The sequence below is a fragment of the Haliotis cracherodii genome, unplaced genomic scaffold (genome assembly GCF_022045235.1).
Source record: "Haliotis cracherodii isolate W230 unplaced genomic scaffold, xgHalCrac1.p SCAF_24, whole genome shotgun sequence".
NCBI classification, from domain to species: Eukaryota; Metazoa; Mollusca; class Gastropoda; order Lepetellida; family Haliotidae; genus Haliotis; species Haliotis cracherodii.
This window is the reverse complement of record NW_027266280.1, coordinates 761,688-781,882: the sequence shown is the minus strand read 5'-3', so window position 1 is coordinate 781,882 and position 20,195 is coordinate 761,688. Positions and strand designations below refer to the sequence as shown.

Here is a 20,195-nt window from a genome sequence, read left to right as displayed (position 1 = left end):
ATGCTTGTACTGCAATGTTACTGAGGCAGCTCCAGCAGGTGCACGTCCTGCTTGTACTGCAGTGTTACTGAGGCAGCTCCAGCAGGTGTTCGTCATGCTTGTACTGCAATGTTACTGAGGCAGCTCCAGCAGGTGTTCGTCATGCTTGTACTGCAATGTTACTGAGGCAGCTCCAGCAGGTGCACGTCCTGCTTGTACTGCAGTGTTACTGAGGCAGCTCCAGCAGGTGTTCGTCATGCTTGTACTGCAATGTTACTGAGGCAGCTCCAGCAGGTGCACGTCCTGCTTGTACTTCAGTGTTACCGAGGCAGTTGCAGCAGATTTCCTCACACCTTGTAGAAAGTGCCACGATCTGACAACAGAAGTCTTGTAAACAAAAGTGACAAATTGTGCGATTCCGACTATATCATAAGCATGTGTCTATAAATCGCTATCAAAAAGCGATGAAACCAGGTGTTCTCGAAAAAGTGAGAGGATCCTGCCCCATCCTGTGATGGCACCCATTACAAACACATGCAAACGCAAGTCAATTGATAACCTGCAATAATACGTATGGTCAAAATACGGAATTTCATCAGACATCATTTTTGTCACTGATGCGTCAAATTTGGAAATATCCTTCACATGTCTACCATAAAACTTCTGAAAGCTTCACTGAGGCCCTGGGAGTTGACCCGTTGATCAAGGAACGTTTGAGCAAGAGTCGTATGACTCCATAAGCTGGAGCTACAGGAACACGGTTCGGCATCAAGGGCATGATGGCCATTGGAAAGCTGAGGTCACTCACTCCGAATCTTCAAAACAGATCTAACTACGAAACAGACGAGGCGGTCTCACTGGTCGCCTTTATTTCCAGTTCAGTGTGTAAATCTGTGGAAGGGAATTGAGTATATGATGGTCATTGAACGATATCAGATATGGATAAAACTGAAGCTAAAGTTAAAATTGCCTTCTTTTGATTTGCCAAACCGAGCAAACATTCATAGAGAAACATATCACCAAGAAAATAGCACAATTTGTACGTCTGACCGCATGTCTTTTATTCAGGAATTAGTGCTCTCTCTCTTCACGACGAAGGGGGCACGGATGGCCCAGTCGTTTAAGGCGCCGCGATTCGTTGTGCACAGTTGCGTCCCTTGGACACACTAGAAACCTATAATTGTGGGTTCGAATCCCGGTTCGACCTGATTGTGTTTCGAGGTTTGTCAGCACTATACCGGTGCTCGTCCCGGGCTTTCCTCACACATTAAGCTGACACGTCGTGACATAACTGGAATAATGTTCAAAGCGGCCTTAAACCCAACTCACTCACTCACTCTTCATGACGACGTTATGAATTAGACTGACCGTTTTGGTGCAGTTTATGGAGATCATTCTATGTTTTGAACTGTTTAACACTGGACTAAAGGCATCAAGGAACCGCTGTGCTGCCCAATGCTGACTTTGCATCAGGTTCCTAAACCTCGGTAAGACTTCAGAGTAAAGAATATTGTGGATATTTATACCTCTTGTTCCCAAGCCATTTATGTTTAGGTACACCAAATGCTTCGCATGAAATTCTATTTTGCCAAAAGTTATGGAAAGCGTCGCGTGTCCTCACTGTCGCATAAAAGTTGTAACTTGCGTGAATTGTTTTGAATTGTGCTGGGTGTTGATGTTGATATCGCTTCTAGCAATAGTTTATAATGGCGGTAAATACCACAACTGGATTCCTGTACTGTACTCGTGCGGGAATCGAGCCCGGGTGTTGACGAGTCAGTGCTGTGGGCACACGGCTACTCCACCCACTGCTGGACATAGGTTTACAATACACATCAGGACGACATCCTAAATCTATCATTGACATATTAAATTACATTCACGAGAACACGGTTGAAATATTCGTGAAAGACAAAACAGAAGTCAGGATGCGCTGAAAATAGCTTTAATCTGCTCAAAGATACGCATAACACCACCGAAACCAATTGATGATCGGAACTGTAAATACACGTACACATTTAGATTGGCGTCACGAAGTCGTATAGTTTCATGACACTGACATCAGCGAGGACTGTAACAGTGAGTGATTATAGACAGAACTATAGTAACAGATTCAAGAAATTCTTCCTCGAACAGGTTTTGCTCATGATGTCATGGCAAACCAGTGTTACTCTGTGACTTGCTCCAGATTTCACGATATGCTGCACGTGATTTCCACACTTTACACGCTAATCCTGCACGAGACAAAAGGTGCATTTCGACTCATGAATCTTTGACGTCACATGTGATGCGTTTATGAGCGTCAATTCACACAACGTACTAGTATGTTCGTTTGTGGTTCGAACCAATCTAATATCTCTTGGGTTTGAATATTTGTTCATGTTTTAACCAACATGTATCATATTCTCATTTCTGTAGATGAATACATATTTCCTAATGAAATGACGTAAGAAGTGTAAAGGCAGTGTATGTATTCCGTGTAAAGGTAGTGTATGTATTCTGTGTAAAGGGAGTGTATGTATTCTGTGTAAAGGCAGTGTATGTATTCCGTGTGAAGGGAGTGTATGTATTCTGTGTAAAGGGAGTGTATGTATTCTGTGTAAAGGGAGTGTATGTATTCTGTGTAAAGGTAGTGTATGTATTCTTTGTAAAGGGAGTGTATGTATTCTGTGTAAAGGTAGTGTATGTATTCTGTGTAAAGGAAGTGTATGTATTCTTTGTAAAGGGAGTGTATGTATTCTTTGTAAAGGTAGTGTATGTATTCTTTGTAAAGGGAGTGTATGTATTCTGTGTAAAGGAAGTGTATGTATTCTGTGTAAAGGGGGTGTATGTATTCTGTGTAAAGGGAGTGTATGTATTCTGTGTAAAGGGAGAGTATGTATTCTGTGTAAAGGGAGTGTATGTATTCTGTGTAAAGGGAGTGTATGTATTCTGTGTAAAGGGGGTTTATGTATTCTGTGTAAAGGGAGTGTATGTAGTCTGTGTAAAGGGAGTGTATGTATTCTGTGTAAAGGGAGTGTATGTATTCTGTGTAAAGGGAGTGTATGTATTCTGTGTAAAGGGGGTTTATGTATTCTGTGTAAAGGGAGAGTATGTATTCTGTGTAAAGGGAGTTATGTATTCTGTGTAAAGGGAGTGTAAGTATTCTGTGTAAAGGGGGTTTATGTATTCTGTGTGAAGGGAGTGTATGTATTCTGTGTAATACATCACTAAGGTTTGTTCGATGTTCAACGTCGCAATATTCCAGGTATAACACAACGGCCTGTGAATAATGGAGTCTGAACCTGACAAACCAGTGATTGATTGTGTATGCAACGGTCCACGCACGATGACACACTATCAACCAAGTCACTGCGCCTGATCACCCGAACAATTAACACATACGACGTACATAGGAACCTTGTTGCTTCTGTAGCCTAGACTCCCCATAGAAACCTTGTTGCTTCTGTAGCCTAGACTCCCCATAGAAACCTTGTTGCTTCTATAGCCTAGACTCCCCATAGACACCTTGTTGCTTCTATAGCCTAGACTCCCCATAGACACCTTGTTGCTTCTGTAGCCTAGACTCCCCATAGACACCTTGTTGCTTCTATAGCCTAGACTCCCCATAGACACCTTGTTGCTTCTGTAGCCTAGACTCCCCATAGGCACCTTGTTGCTTCTATAGCCTAGACTCCCCATAGACACCTTGTTGCTTCTGTAGCCTAGACTCCCCATAGACACCTTGTTGCTTCTATAGCCTAGACTCCCCATAGACACCTTGTTGCTTCTATAGCCTAGACTCCCCATAGACACCTTGTTGCTTCTATAGCCTAGACTCCCCATAGACACCTTGTTGCTTCTGTAGCCTAGACTCCCCATAGACACCTTGTTGCTTCTAAAGCCTAGACTCCCCATAGACACATTGTTGCTTCTGTAGCCTAGACTCCCCATAGACACCTTGTTGCTTCTGTAGCCTAGACTCCCCACAGTGAGCCTTGGTAAGAAGGAAGCAGTCCTCAGCATATCAGTCTTTGACCTGTTTCTTTAACTTTGGTAACCAACTATTTTTTTACGAGCCCCAAATTTGCGCATATACCCCAAACTCCAGAGACAAATGTGGCGGCTACCACGCGGGGAACCAAATCCACAGACCCGACCACAGGTTTGCCAGGCAAGAAGTCTGTGGTCCAACACTGGCCACTTCTTTAGAAGAAACACTACTGATGAAATCGAAGTATTTCTATTTTGGTCTATCATTCACAATATGCCACATAAAGATGCAACATGAAGCATGTGACTGAAGCAGCACCAACGTTTGATCGTTTCTCTGTTCTAAGTGGTTGTAGAGACCACCCTCAACATATGGGGTTTCGGCTTTGTGGGGAGGTTAATTGTAATGAGTAACCATATACTGTCTTGTCAAGATAATTCAAGTGTCCAAGCAATAACATCAAACACCATAGGAATATGTAGAATTGGGGACAAATAAATATTATCAAGGAACCCTTTCCATTATCCTAAGAAATCTCTGACAGAAGGGGCCAGACATAGCATTTGATCGCAGTGTGTGATAAACTGTTATGTAGTTGATATTGACTGTACATGGGTTGTTTTACTCTGTGATGCACCATGTGTTATGGAGTTGATATTGACTGTACGTGGGTTGTGTTACTCTGTTATGCACTATGTGTTATGGAGTTGATATTGACTGTACGTGGGTTGTGTTACTCTGTGATGCACCATGTGTTATGGAGTTGATATTGACTGTACGTGGGTTGTGTTACACTGTGATGCACCATGTGTTATGGAGTTGATATTGACTGTACATGGGTTGTGTAACTCTGTGACGCACCATGTGTTATGGAGTTGATATTGACTGTACGTGGGTTGTGTTACTCTGTTATGCACTATGTGTTATGGAGTTGATATTGACTGTACGTGGGTTGTGTTACTCTGTGATGCACCATGTGTTATGGAGTTGATATTGACTGTACGTGGGTTGTGTTACACTGTGATGCACCATGTGTTATGGAGTTGATATTGACTGTACGTGGGTTGTGTTACACTGTGATGCACCATGTGTTATGGAGTTGATATTGACTGTACGTGGGTTGTGTAACTCTGTGATGCACCATGTGTTATGGAGTTGATATTGACTGTACATGGGTTGTGTAACTCTGTGATGCACCATGTGTTATGGAGTTGATATTGACTGTACGTGGGTTGTGTTACACTGTGATGCACCATGTGTTATGGAGTTGATATTGACTGTACATGGGTTGTTTTACTCTGTGATGCACCATGTGTTATGGAGTTGATATTGACTGTACGTGGGTTGTGTTACACTGTGATGCACCATGTGTTATGGAGTTGATATTGAGTGTACGTGGGTTGTGTAACTCTGTGATGCACCATGTGTTATGGAGTTGATATTGACTGTACATGGGTTGTGTAACTCTGTGATGCACCATGTGTTATGGAGTTGATATTGACTGTACATGGGTTGTGTAACTCTGTGACGCACCATGTGTTATGGAGTTGATATTGACTGTACATGGGTTGTGTTACTCTGTGATGCACCATGTGTTATGGAGTTGATATTGACTGTACATGGGTTGTGTAACTCTGTGATGCACCATGTGTTATGGAGTTGATATTTAGGGTGTACATGCTGGTAATGGCTGTGGATGTTGCGGTTCGCTCTCAATTTCATCCACCTCCCGCTTTACCTCGTTCATTGAGTTATAGGATTTGTCTGTCGATTTCTCTCGATTGTCTGCAAATGCTAGAAGTAGATTATAGGATCCAGATAGCTGTATTTCTTTATGAAGCCAAATCAACATTAAGAACATGATGAAATATATCATGGCTTCCACTAAATAAGCAAAACCTGGGAAGAAGAAGACAGAGGCGGCGTATATATTTGTGAACAGAATCGTTCCTATCAACTTAGAGGCAGTTTCTCCGCTCGCAACAAGTGAGAAGGTTTTTCCAAGCTCGTCCTCACTCACGTGTTTGCTCATGAGAGATCTGAGGGCAGAGGTAACCATTCCAGCCAGGGCTCCTATAACCACGGAAGTATACACCATCCACGTCTCAGAGCAAAAGCCCGCCCACACAGACCGCACAAGCTTACATCCTATACCTATCATCACAATGAACACATCCGGGATTTTCATGACTGAAGACAGAACCGGTAGGAAGAGGAGGAGGCACACTCCCATGACAGCATAGTCCAGAGAGAGGAGGTAGCCATACCAGGACTCCGGCCAATACAGAGGGCTCCTCTGAACAAAAAGAACAGTAACATCCATCTCGCCCACCTTACACGTCTGGTTGATGATGGTGGCGATGAACAGGATGACGACGATGCAGCGGGTGTTGTCTTTACGTTTCTTGAAGAGGACCATCAGTGAATCCTTGATTCCTGAGATGTTAAACAGTGAGCAGGATCGGTGTGGGTCTCCGGTGGTCTTCACCGACTCCTCCATACAGAAGACAGTGGTGAAGACTGACGAGGCATGGAAGACCGACACCACACAGAGCGTCACCTGGATGTTTGTGGTATCCTGGAGTGTCCCAGACAACAGGGAGCCAGCAAACAAACCAAAGAAGTTCATGGCCAGGAGCTTTCCTAGCTTCCTTGTACGTTGATCCTTGTCCGTAATGTCAGCGGCGTAACTGTTCACGGCCATTGTGATGACAGAACTTTTGCCAAAGATGCCCTGAACTGACGCACCTGTGAGGATCAGGACTAGGGAGTAGTCAGGGTACTGAACACTGATCAGGTACAGAATCACAGCAAACACACTTCCAAGACTTGGAATCATCATGGGGATTTTGCGGCCATACTCGTCACTCCAGGCACCACAGAATAACCCAAGAACTATGGCGGGAACGTTCACTAAGATCCGGTAGTACATGAGATAAGAGGCCGCTTCGCTCTGAATCTTGTCCTCGTGCTGGTGGAACAGGCTGATCTCGGTACACACCGTGGTGTTCCTGGGGTACATGTGCTTACACACTGCCTGCACGATGTAGGGGCGGATAGTCGCGTCCAACATGGACTCGCCCGTCTTGTAGAGGAAGAAAATGGTTTCCGCCATGAAAGTGCCAAATGAGCACCAACTGACGATCATCATTGTGGTGGGCGTCTGGTTGTAGATCTGAAATATACAAAGCCAGGTCGTTAGTTTCATATTATTTTTCATCTAAATAGAGTGTTGTTACACAATGCACAGTTATACAATATATAGTTAAACAATATCAACTGTTGTATTAGGGTATATATAACTGCTGCAGCTGTCCATGACGTGCAAGGACATTACTGCATGTACGTGACGGTGTGCATATCAGATGACCGGAAACGGCACGTTTTTCACGGGATGCACGTGAACAGGAAAACCTTAATGGATTTCTTTGATCATCTTTATATTGGAGACAACGTTTTAATAAATACAAAATGTGAACACTAGCCAGGAACTGGACGCCAAAACGACTTACAGAACGCGAACTCGCCGTATCTAAAAGTAATGACAATGTTCCACTTACTGAAAACATGCAGATAACAAGAACAACCACACTGTAAATAGTTAGTGTCACATAAATTCCACATGCGTCACACTGATTTACAGCACAAAAAATATCCAAAATAATTTCAGGAAATAGACCATCAAACACACTTAACACAGCTAGATTTGATCCTCAAACAGTGAATGCGAAATGTTCAAATCGCCAGGAGGAAACAGTCAGCAATCTCAAGGTATCCATTTTGTTGATGGCGTCAGCACATTGTTTGTCAGTTATAAACTGTCTAAAACATAACGATTAATCTTGATCCACCTCCAACTCAAGTTCCATTCGAACGGTATTTGATTGTCGTCAAGAACGACACCATCATAAATGTACTGTTGTCACCTCTCCGTGTGTGAGGCTTTGTTCCAATGATAAAAGTTGTGAAATTACACCAAACAATGAAATGATATTGTTGTAATTATTGTGGTATGTTGTAATTGTGATATTGTCATTCCTCTACTTTAACGAGTATACTTTTATGTTCATACATATTTAAATAACTTATAAGCTTAATCAAATTAAGAAATATAAAGTAAGGATTAAATGATTAAAGCCAAACCTTATCGTCCATCACAGTTGGCGCACTAACGTCACACACTGAAAGTACTATGACATAATTAAATGTCACAGCTTGGCGTCTCCCTCTTTGGTGTCGGTGTCCGCCATTTGTAATTAAGGACTGCCGAGTGACGCCACAAGCGACTGCCACCTGTCAGGCATGTATTGTCCAATCAGAATGTCATACTTCGTGTAATAAAGTCATGACGTACAGAATGACATCATTATTTTATGCGATCCCCTAACGTTAAACAGGAGATGACGGTGACACACCCATACGTGAGTAAAGTAGTGACTTGGTCGCACCAAGAAGTGACAGTTATACGACAGCGACGCACCAAACCTTTAACAATATTTCTGTTTTAGGAACTCGGGGAATGGATTTTCCTCAAAGAAGTTATTGGGTTATTTGTTTGGGTTGATTGCCAAGGAATAAATTACTTGTATATCTATGCATAATATACCGCAAGATTTCAGCAATTTTGATGTATTTGTTTCTTAAAAAACGTTTAAGGTGGAAATGAGAATCGTTAAGTATTTCTCATACTAAAAAGACCCGTGAGTTATGTATCTATTTGACTGTGACATGCAAGGAATAGAGAGGTTTGCTGAACCATCACTGACGTATCATGCTCTGGACTGGTCCAGTTAAGGCAGGGGGCGCATGGATTAGTGAGTGAGTGAGTGAGATGTGTTTAACGCCACTTTTAACAGTATTACAGTTATATCACGGCGTGTCAGCTTAATGTGGGAGGAAAGCCCAAATGATGCAGGTCTTAGGTGTTTACCACCCGAGCACGGGTATGGTGCTGACAAACCTAGAAACATAATCGGGGCGAACCGGGATTCGAACCCACAATCATATGTTTCTGGTGTGCCCAAGGAACGCAACTCTGCACAGCGATTGCGGCGCCTTAGACGACTGGGCCACCCGTGCCCCCCGCATGGATTAAATGGGGGAGGGGGGAATGGACGAGTCTCCTTAACCCTCATGGAAGCTGGCTGTGAACACCGCGCTGTGCTGACGCTACAGGTATAAAAGTATTCGCATGAGAGAATGAGTTCTCGGGTAACTCCCAGGTCAGACAACACCTCCACCAAGGCCATTCTCTAACTTATCCTCCCTCTGTAGCGGCAACTTGGCCCCTTGACGTCATTTAGGAGGTGATACTATTTCAACAGTTTGGATTAAAGTGGTACCTCAAAGCTTGTAACGTTTGGAGTGAGTTTCCTAGGAGAGACACTTTGGGGTACACACTCGTTACAAGCCACAAGGTGAGCGGAACGTCTGGGTTCGATCAACTACTTGCGACGATCATCATGTCCTAGATGGGCTGCAGCACGTGGAGAGTGGCACCCAAAACGCATCACTTATCGATAATGTAAAGAGATTTGTGAAATAAGGGTGGGTTGAGGTGAAATAGGGTTCAACGTCGCGTCCAAGATTAATGCATTTATATAGCAACGTGTATGCACGTGTGTGTGTGTGTGTGTGTGTGTGTGTGTGTGTGTGTGTGTGTGTGTGTGTGTGTGTGTGTGTGTGTGTGTGTGTGTGTGGTTGCTTGTACTAGTATGGAATGATGCCGATTATAGTGCTAGCACACTGAGATGCCATGCCATAGTTTAACATGACTACATCACTCAGACATAGTATACTGACTCCGAGCCGAACAGTCTTTTTTTAGCCCCTTAATGCCGAGCGCCAGGCAGGGTAACAATAAGTACCATCTTTTATCGTTTTTTAGTATGACGCGGCTGGGGATCGACCCCCGGAGCTTCCACTCTCCGGACGGACACTCTACCACCAGACCACGGAGGCGGTCCCGTGAAATGAAGAAAAGGTGACCGTTCAACCAATTTAGGATACAACAACGAGTTCCATTCTATCAACAAGGAACTGCACATGTACTGGAAAAATATTTTTCAAGACATGACATTCGTAATTAGAAACAATGACAATCTGCGATGGTATGAATCAATTGAATCCACACATGGGATGGTTATCGCTATTGTTTGACGAGGTTAATTTAGTCAGAGAAATAAAAGCAACATGATTTTCATTATCATATAAAATATATGCTTTAAGCAGCCCATAGTCCCATTATATAACAAGAATGTGTTGATGAATAACTGTCAAAAAGTGATGAGAATAACTGTTGGCAAAAAGGTTACAGTATCCTGACCCACCGGTGGCAGCTGAAAAAATACTGAACATTTGTTTATGGACAAAATAAGAAACTCGAACTCCGTTCTTGCCACTGATACGTCAAATTAAGAAATATCCTCTACATCTATCATAAAACGTTTTGAACGCTTTGCTGATGCCTGGGATGTTGTAACTCGGATGAAGTAACTTTTGAGCATGAATCGTATGACGCTGTTTGAAATATTGGTGGAACGAGCATTATTGATTGTCCATCAAAGTTGTGACATGTAGACACCACAGACTGGAGCTGCTGGAATATTGCCCGATATCAAGGGAACGTGGACTACTGGAAAGTGGAAGCCATCCCTCTTGTCGTAGTCTTGTGGAGAGGGTTTGTCACTTGATATCAGATCATTGATATACCTGATGCTTAAGTTAAACCTCTTGGTCAAATTACCTTGGTTTGATTTTGCCAATCCAAGCAGAAATTCTGATAGAAACCGGCCAGCAAGAAGGGAAGCACAAGTGGTGAGAATGGGGATGCCTGAATAGCGTATCCCAAACTTTAACATAGACCTGATCAGTGAGGAAGTCCAGCATTTCACACGTTGTCTTCTCAGTAAATTGCAGATGACATTTGCTTTCATTTTTGACACATTTTCCTGGATCGCTGAAGAAGGAGATGCAGCTCTATCTATGGTTACCACGTTTGGTGAGACAAGCCCAGTGGATTTAGGAATGTTGTGTGGGTTGGAGGTCTACAAAGTTGAAAAATCAAATGTATTGACATAATGAACTTGATTCTTTTCTGAGATTGTGAAATACCAAGCAAATCCTCGTACCTTTTTATGCAAATCCACATTGATATAAATTCAATTTGTCTTAAATATGTTCTGTGAATATCAGGAAACTCTCTTTGTACGGATTTTTATGGAACTTTCAATCCAGTACAAAAGAGGAATGGACATGTCTTAATGTTTTATAGTCAAGTCAAAGTTGATAGTACTGATGCGTGGTTTTGGCAAATTTCTTCATAAGTGAACATTCTGGCTTTATATGTGACATTATTTGACATGTCACTTATATCAAACTCTGTGATCAAAGAATTAAAATAGTGATGCTTACAGACAAAGCTGATGTTATTTGAGCCTTGTCAGTGGGAACATCTACAACCTGATCATGTAGGACAACCAGACTTCGGATGACAGCTGTCTTGGACAGAATGGGTTTTTTTCCATTTCTTTCCTCTTTTTTCAGTTTGTGCATCCTACAAATGACTTCTCGCATTGACTTTACCCACTCAGAAAGACATTCAACAGGTTCCTTTTCTCTTTTGGACGATTTGGGCAAATGTTCGACACCATACCTAATGATGTTAAAGTTGTGATCCCACTTGGTGGGAGGCTGCTCACAATAGTTTGACCCTTGTAATGACTGATGAAGGTTGTAATTGTCAACAGGTTGGTCGCACGCCTCGAGGGTTTGGTTGAAAAGTTTAAACACGCAGAGCCTGACGAACTCCAGAACTCCAAAAGCGACGGCAGATTCCGGTTGCGTCAGTGTTAATGTCAGCGCTCTTTCATGGCAGATGAGAACACCCTACAGGTGACACGATTTAAAGGATTGATAAATACCCCAACAAATACTAAATAAATAAATACTCAAAAAAGCATATTTAAATACGAAATAGGTACCTAGATGACCAAAATACCTGCCGGTAGCATCGGCAATTCACACATATTGCTTACAAAATAAGTATATATTGCCACAGCAGAACTCCTGCCAGACGACGGCGGCCTGCAAACCAACCAGACGATGAAGTGATCGATGAACCAGACATTCCAGTACCACGTTAGTGCATTTCCTGATTTCGATGAAACTAATAAAATCGATATGTTAATTTTGAATTACGTACGTCAGCTGTGTACACATGCAGACATTCTGCTGATTTTTAGTAAAGAAAACACGTTTTAGTATATATTCGTCTCGCTACACATGGAAACAGACGACCCGGGCACCGCAGCAGCACTGAGTCGTTGTTCCAGCACTAACTCATTCTTGGAACGTCATGAGGTGTTGTTCCTGAAAAATCTTCAAACTTTGAAATTTCATTTTCAACTCTTAGAAAACAACAGTTATTTCTCAAAAGGAACGTGCGTGTAAAACAACTGGCAGAAATCAAGGGACAGCTATGACGTAAACGTATCGATTACTTCTCACTCTGCCATTGACGGTTTACGGCCGAACCTGGCTTTCTTGTCTATTAAGGTTAATGACGGCTTTCGACATATTTGATTTGAATATTTTCAGTCGATGAGAATCAGAAATAGAAGCGCTGCATTTGCGCAGTCGTCTCCTCTCCAGCGTCACGTGACATCGCCCTGCCAATCAGTCGATACAAATATATGCAATCCCTGAAACTCGTACATTGTAGGTTGACAAGCAATAGTCTCGCGGAGCGTACAGCACAGTGCGGGGGAAATCTTTCTTTCAAACATATTCACGTGTTTTTCACATTACCCGTCATTTGGTTGAAGTTCAAATATGGCTGAAATGACTTGACTATTCTCACCATATATCACAAGCTTTTGTCAATGCCCGCTACATGATGGGCGCGGTGATGAAGCAGGGAGACATGCCCGCTACATGATGGGCGCGGTGATGAAGCAGGGAGACATGCCCGCTACATGATTAGTGATGAAGCAGGGAGACATGCCCGCTGCATGATTGGTGATGAAGCAGGGAGACATGCCCGCTACATGATTAGTGGTGAAGCAGGGAGACATGCCCGCTACATGATGGGCGCAGTGATGAAGCAGGGAGACATGCCCGCTACATGATGGGCGCGGTGATGAAGCAGGGAGACATGCCCGCTACATGATTAGTGATGAAGCAGGGAGACATGCCCGCTACATGATTGGTGATGAAGCAGGGAGACATGCCCGCTACATGATTAGTGACGAAGCAGGGAGACATGCCCGCTACATGATGGGCGCGGTGATGAAGCAGGGAGACATGCCCGCTACATGATTAGTGATGAAGCAGGGAGACATGCCCGCTACATGATTGGTGATGAAGCAGGGAGACATGCCCGCTACATGATTAGTGATGAAGCAGGGAGACATGCCCGCTACATGAAGGGCGCGGTGATGAAGCAGGGAGACATGCCCGCTACATGATTAGTGATGAAGCAGGGAGACATGCCCGGGGGTGGTTGTTATCATCTAACTCAGTGTATGGGGAACACGTTTCGAAGTTTATACTTACTTCTTCGTCAGGTGGATTTCACCCGGAGAAGGAGTCAGTATGTACCCCGAAACGTTGTGATCCTCATAATAAAGAAGTTGATATCCATAAATTCTCTACCTTATATATACTTAAACGGGGGGTTTTTTTTGCTAAAAGCCGCAGAATCTCTGCACGTGTATGCAGCTGATGTAATTAAAATTTAACATATCAATTTTATTAATTTCATTGAAAACAGTATTTTCTGGTTTGTTTGCAGACCGCCATCGCATGGCAGGATTACGGCTAAGGCAATAATACTTACCTTTTTATGCAAATTGTGTGAATTGCCGGTGCTACCGGTTGGGTGAGTTTTAGTATTTATGTAACCATTTAGCCAACACCTGGTGTCACCACTGTTTTTCAGTGTTCCATTCACATACTTTTCACAAATCTGTTTCGGCGGATAATCAAGTCTGGTTAATTTCTTGCATTGACGTTTTATGTTTATGAATATATTTGCTGTCTGTCAAAAGGTTTTTAATGATTTTTTTAACCATCTATACCACGGGCCTAAATAACCAGCTGTGCTTAGTCTTGAGTGACAGTAAGATGGTTAGTTTAATGTTATTAATTATCATCAAATATATATAAGGGTACAGTTTTACTATTTATGCCCTATTTTCTTATTTTAGTAATTCATCTATCTATTATCATTAATTCATTATTTTCATGAATTAGTGATGTCACCAAATCATGTTTTGGATATCAATAATCCCTCACATATATTACAATTTCTACTAATAGAACGATGCATTTTAGATATCATGGACTATTGAAATATTAATTAACCATCACAATTTCGTTTTTTAATATCACTGAATCATGTTGAAATGTCAAACACGCACAGGTAGTATGTAGTTGATTGAACCTGACTACACCAAAAATCTGGTATATAAAGTGGATATATGGTATTGGAAAATGTTGCCGGCCTGATATTCGACAAACGGTTTGTCAAAACGCAGCCATTGTCGATTTGCAATGTCTTAAACGGCATTGTTTTCACACTTGTTCACAAATGTCATGGAGGAAAACAGTAAAGCAAAATGCACGTGCATCTTATGCCATTCGTGGTAGTGGCTATTTTTCATTCTATTGTCAACATTTTTCAAGTTCGAAAATGCCGAGATTCAGCGCTGCCGATTGGAACATCGCCATAGGACGTATCCAAAGTGGATACGCAGAATCGCAGTCTAGTGTTGCACGCCACTTCAACGTCCGCCACAGCATTTGCCGCCATTGTGACGCCAATGTATATATATATATATACTGGTACTTCCGCTCCATTAGTAGATGCCCTGTTTGCCCTGTTTGCCCTGTTCGCCCTGCTGCCAGAAATAGTTCATAAAGTTTATTTCCTGTATGAGACAAATACAATTAGGCATAAGGCAACGGGACATTAAAGAAAACAGCATTTTAACCTCAACGGCATTCGAACGAGAGCATGGTGTTGCTGACCTGGTATCGTTGCTGTAATCTGTCGATGGTTCTGACGTGGACATTAAAACATTGACAACCATTCGTGCAGTCTGGCCATCATGCAGCCGTCCTCCAGCCTGGTTTCTCTAATTCTTCGTTAGTCTTGGTATGGCGCTAGTATCGATACAAGAAAGCTGGATCCACGTATTGGGGTGCCGTTTATCAGAAAGGGCACAAGGAAATGCAAATGAATTTTGATTTTCTTGGAAAGCATTCTGGATTTGTACCATGGACGTTTGTTAAGCTGCGTTTGGGCGATCCATTATCTCCATATCTGCGTCCCGTTTTGGCAGTTAACATTACATTTTGATAGCGTCAAAAACGAGATACATCGAAAATTGTATTGATATTTTAATGGGAAAGTTTCTTGAAGTATTTTCATGAAGTGACGTTCTTTACGATTTACGATTCCAACTATATTTGAGCAAGGATCCCCTTCACATTGTGATGATACCACGCGGTCGCTGATGGGGAGACGCATCCTGCCCTACTGGTGACACCCGTCACAAACACATGCAAGGGCAAGTCACTTGTTCACCTGAAATATTCACGTAATGAATCACTTTTCCGTCTCCCTTCTCGTTCACGCTTACACCAGTGTTTGCACGGAGTTTTTGTACCTCCAAGATTAATTTCTCCACCAGCTTAAGATGCAGTTCATATATCCTTGAGCTGAACAATGTAAGGAATGCCTTCTATATACTCCGTCATCATTAGAAAGGAACAGAAAATAAGCATTTTTATCCCAAGCTTCCACGTCTAGTGAATCAATAATAAAAAGCTGGAGTGTGAACTTTCGTACCCTAATACATTCACAAGGAATGGCTAGCCCGAGGAAAGGTCACTCGAGAAGGGAAAAAGGCTGTACGTGATAAATGTCCCACATCAAACTGGGGAACCGACTTACTGCAATAGAGTCATTGAGTGAGTGGAATTTGGGTGGGTGGGTGGAGTGAGCGAATTTTACACCGCATATCAGTTGCAGGCCTTAAGTAATGCAAGCCAAGAGAGATGCAGAGATTACACGTTGACACAATGTAGCTATGCCGTATTAATGCGCTGGATGAACTGCAGAGCCAATGACTGGAACATCCAGTTGTGCCCCCTGGTGGACTTTACAGTGGCTCATACAGATATACCGTGACTCATACAGATATACCGTGACTCATACAGATATACCGTGACGATATTCTGGCTCTACTCCACTGAGTTAGTGAGTGAGTTTTACAGTGACTCATACAGATATACCGTGACGATATTCTGGCTCTGCTCCACTGAGTGAGTGAGTGAGTTTTACAGTGACTCATACAGATATACCGTGACGATATTCTGGCTCTACTCCACATGAGTGAGTGAGTTTGGTTTAACACCTCTTTCCAGTTATATCACGGCGTGTCAGCTTAATGTGGGAGGAAAGCCCGAAGTTATGCAGGTCACAGACGTTTCCCACTTAAGTGAAACCCACGAGCACGGGTATGGTGCTGACAAACCTAGAAACATAATCGAACCGGGATTCGAACCCACAATCATAGGTTTCTGACAGATCCAAGGGACCTAACTCTGCACAACGAATCGCGGCGCCTTAGACGAGCGCTGGGACACCCATGCCATCCCCTCCCACGGGAAGCTGTCACCCATGCCACATGTTGAGAATGAGCGCAATACATTTCAAGACACACTCGCGAGGATTCTAAGCTTGACACAATGAGTTTCTCATGAGCAGGTGAGCAGTTTCTGTGCGACCTGCAGTACCCTTTGTCATTGAAAGAAAGGGTTGGCTGTGACCCAGCGCTGGTCGGGAATTAGTAGTACTAATCGTTTCTGTGAAATAAGGGACCGAATAAAATCTTTTGCCCATTTTTTCAGGATAACTCGTAAAAATAAAAAATAGAATTAAAAAAAAATTGGAGTAAAGCCTGAGGAGAAATTCATTTTCTGGAGAGAAAAATGTTTCTAAAAAATACACATATCCAGTTCCCGACACTCCTTACAGAGCTCACAGGTGTTCCCCCCCGGATCAGTGTGTGGCTTTGAAATGCTTCATTCTCTGCGTCGACGTTTTATATATTAAAACAAATATACGACCCAGGGGAGCTGTTGTTTATTTTTTTGGTCCATACTGGTAAAGGAAGGTCATCATATTTCTAAAACAAATTGCTGAATCTGTATCCCGCTTGTCACATGAACAAAATAAACAGGTTGGAGAATATATATATGTAATATTCCTGAAATTTGCAGGTAATATATGTTATGTCTTATACACCTTGGGAATCTACATGATCCGTAACATTTTTAGGGATTATACATATTCCCTGATTTAACAGCGAGTATTTTAGACATATTCCCTGATTTAACAACGAGTATTTTAGACATATTCCCTGATTTAACAACGAGTATTTTAGACATATTCCCTGATTTAACAACGAGTATTTTAGACATATTCCCTGAAACAACGCCATTCATGGTTGTTAGAAGAATTATTATCTCTAGCATCAATAAAATAATGGTAATGGGTTTATCAAAAAGAAAAGATTTATTGACAAATGATAACATGATATTGAGCATACATTCGTGCCAAACGCAATGCTGTTACTCTTGTAGTAAGACGGAAGTTATCAAAATGAGACCTATAATGTCTCTCCAGGTGACTGTTTACTGACACTTGTCAGACACTGTGGCGCTGAGAATTACACTGCAGCTTAATCTTGAAATATCTACACCCGTTGGTCTGGTATTACTTCGTGCCAACGGGGCGGTCGGGTAACCCAGTGGTTAAAGCGTTCGCTCGTCACACCGAAGACCCGGGTTCGAGTCCCGACATGGGAACTATGTGTGAAGCCCATTTCTGGTGTCAGGTGAAACCTTGTCCCCTACAGTTGGATTCCAACTGCACAGTCTGGCGACGTGTAATGTGATTGTCAGCAACAAGATCGTCAGTGTCAAAGAGTCCACACTGTCAGCAACTTCCTACCTTGAATATCGCCACAACCAAACATATATTCCTCATGTAACATTTGTTATATTGACACTATGAATGAAACATGCCAACCAACCAACTCAGTAAACATTAAAGTGTTGAATCAAGTTTGTACTTTTCATTCTAGCGTCGGTATCCCCCGCCGACTTATTGTTGGTATCGTGCTGAAAGCGGCGTAAAACCAGACGATACACGCGAAATCGGTGAAGAGTTTTTTTTGTAGTCCATTTTCAGTTTGTTGTGACCTTTGTATCACCAGAGAAGCCAAATAATGTTATGATACTTAAACAAGAACACCCGACATGCCCCGTGAACAAGAACACCCGACATGCCCCGTGAACAAGAACACCCAGTATCTCCCGTGAACAAAAACACCTGACATGCCCCGTGAACAAGAACACCCGACATGCCCCGTGAACAAGAACACCCGACATGCCCCGTGAACAAGAACACCCGACATGCCCAGTGAACAAAAACACCCGACATGCCCCGTGAACAAGAACACCCGACATGCCCCGTGAACAAGAACACCCGACATGCCCCGTGAACAAGAACACCCGACATGCCCCGTGAACAAGAACACCCGACATGCCCCGTGAACAAGAACACCCGACATGCCCCGTGAACAAGAACACCCGACATGCCCCATGAACAAACCATCCGCCCCTTTGGTATATAAGACAAATAATCGCTTTATCCAGTGAGGGTTCTCGGAACACATGTTGTTGAAACACACACACACACCCCCAACACAGACACACACACACACACACACACCACACAGACACACACACACACACACCCCACACACACACCCCACACAGACACACTTTTTTTCTTCAAAATATAATATATCAATCCATCTGAATATATCTCTTATTTGTATTCACAATTACTTTTCAAAATTCGGGAAGATCTATATATTTTATTTTGAAGAAAAAAGAGATATCCTCCTCCATTACGCATGCATGAACTGTATAGGGCAGCGGGCCAATGATAATAAGTACGTTTCAGAACGCAGATTTCTAATTGATCCCCATGACGCCAAACAATGCATACACGATGATATACAATTTGCGATATCGTGTCAACATCCCCGCACTTCTCCTTTGTAAGCATAAACTTGTGTCTGAACATAGACCGTTTTGAAACTTACCTGTTTAACTGTAGAAATGATAAACCTTATCCGGAGTTCACTTTAGCTCCACGGGACGGCTGGCGACTGCACACAAGAGCATTCTCCACAGGAATGGTATATCTCGTCATTACCAACAGTAACTTTTCACGTAAGCGAAAGTTCTCCAACCCATATGACAGGGGGAAGCCACAGCCACTAGAGTCATACACACCCATGGCTTTAAATCGTCTCGATTATCGATCCATTGTTTGGCTTTTTGAGTGCGCATTCACGTTGAAGCATGTGTTTGGGCGAAACGGTAATTATTCAGAAACCTGTTCTGCCCGGTACGATGATGTCAGTTCAATATAAAAGACAGTGAGCGTGATTGTATTTATCAAGGCCCATTTTTTCTCGATCAAAATACATCACCTGACCATGGGTCCCTTTAATTGTGCGAAAAATGTATGTTTATATTTATTATATGTATATATGTATTGCTTCAAATATGGATAGGGGCTGTGGGGTGGCCTAGTGGTTAAAGCGTTCGCTCGTCACGCCGAAGACCGGGGTTCGATTCCCCACAAGGGTACAATGTGTGAAGCCCATTGCCGATGTCCCCCGCCGTGATATTGTTGGAATATAGCTGAAAGCATCTTTAAACCACAGCCACTCACTCACTCAGATATAGACAGCATTGACGATGAAGACATTTGTTCAAATGCAAAAAAAGAATAATGTATTGTGATGTGGGGTTTAAAAAGAACACGAAGAGAGTGATGGAGTGATGGAGTGTAACTGAGATGACAATATGCAGGTGACCGTGAACTTGAATGTATCCATGACGTGTGATACCTGTGTCAGGGGCTTGTCAGGTAGGTTGTGTGTGTGTGTGTGTGTGTGTGTGTGTGTGTGTGTGTGTGTGTGTCTGCTTGTACTAAAGTACTGTCGGAAATGTTCGAAAAATACTTTTCTGGATTCATTCACTAAATACGATCGCGAGTCATGGAACTATAAAAGGAGCATATATCAAAATAACGCAAATTGACTAACTGACATTGGGATTACCCTGAGATTTACTGTTACAGGTACAATGA

At 42.7% G+C, this 20,195-nt stretch overlaps 2 protein-coding genes across 2 annotated transcripts; both read right to left on the bottom strand.

Moving 5' to 3' along the window:
• Window positions 1-252: 252 nt before the first annotated feature.
• On the bottom strand, window positions 253-3,984 carry LOC139472541 (otolin-1-like). Its single transcript, XM_071255013.1, has 2 exons — window positions 3,371-3,984; window positions 253-352 (listed from the first exon to the last, which is right to left on the bottom strand). The coding sequence occupies exons 1-2, from the start codon at window positions 3,982-3,984 to the stop codon at window positions 253-255; spliced, it is 714 nt and encodes a 237-aa protein (XP_071111114.1).
• On the bottom strand, window positions 3,339-19,285 carry LOC139472290 (lysosomal proton-coupled steroid conjugate and bile acid symporter SLC46A3-like). Its single transcript, XM_071254723.1, has 2 exons — window positions 19,138-19,285; window positions 3,339-7,127 (listed from the first exon to the last, which is right to left on the bottom strand). The coding sequence occupies exon 2, from the start codon at window positions 7,101-7,103 to the stop codon at window positions 5,619-5,621; it is 1,485 nt and encodes a 494-aa protein (XP_071110824.1). The 5' UTR covers window positions 7,104-7,127; window positions 19,138-19,285; the 3' UTR covers window positions 3,339-5,618.
• Window positions 19,286-20,195: the final 910 nt, after the last annotated feature.

Bases quoted from the DNA above. Each gene is read 5' to 3' on its own strand.
- LOC139472290 (XM_071254723.1), bottom strand. From the start codon at position 7,103: ATGATGATCGTCAGTTGGTGCTCATTTGGCACTTTCATGGCGGAAACC.
- LOC139472541 (XM_071255013.1), bottom strand. From the start codon at position 3,984: ATGCTGAGGACTGCTTCCTTCTTACCAAGGCTCACTGTGGGGAGTCTA. The intron at 353-3,370 runs GTACGTCGTATG...TTCTGTTGTCAG, and splicing joins AGAAGCAACAAGGTTCCTAT to ATCGTGGCACTTTCTACAAG.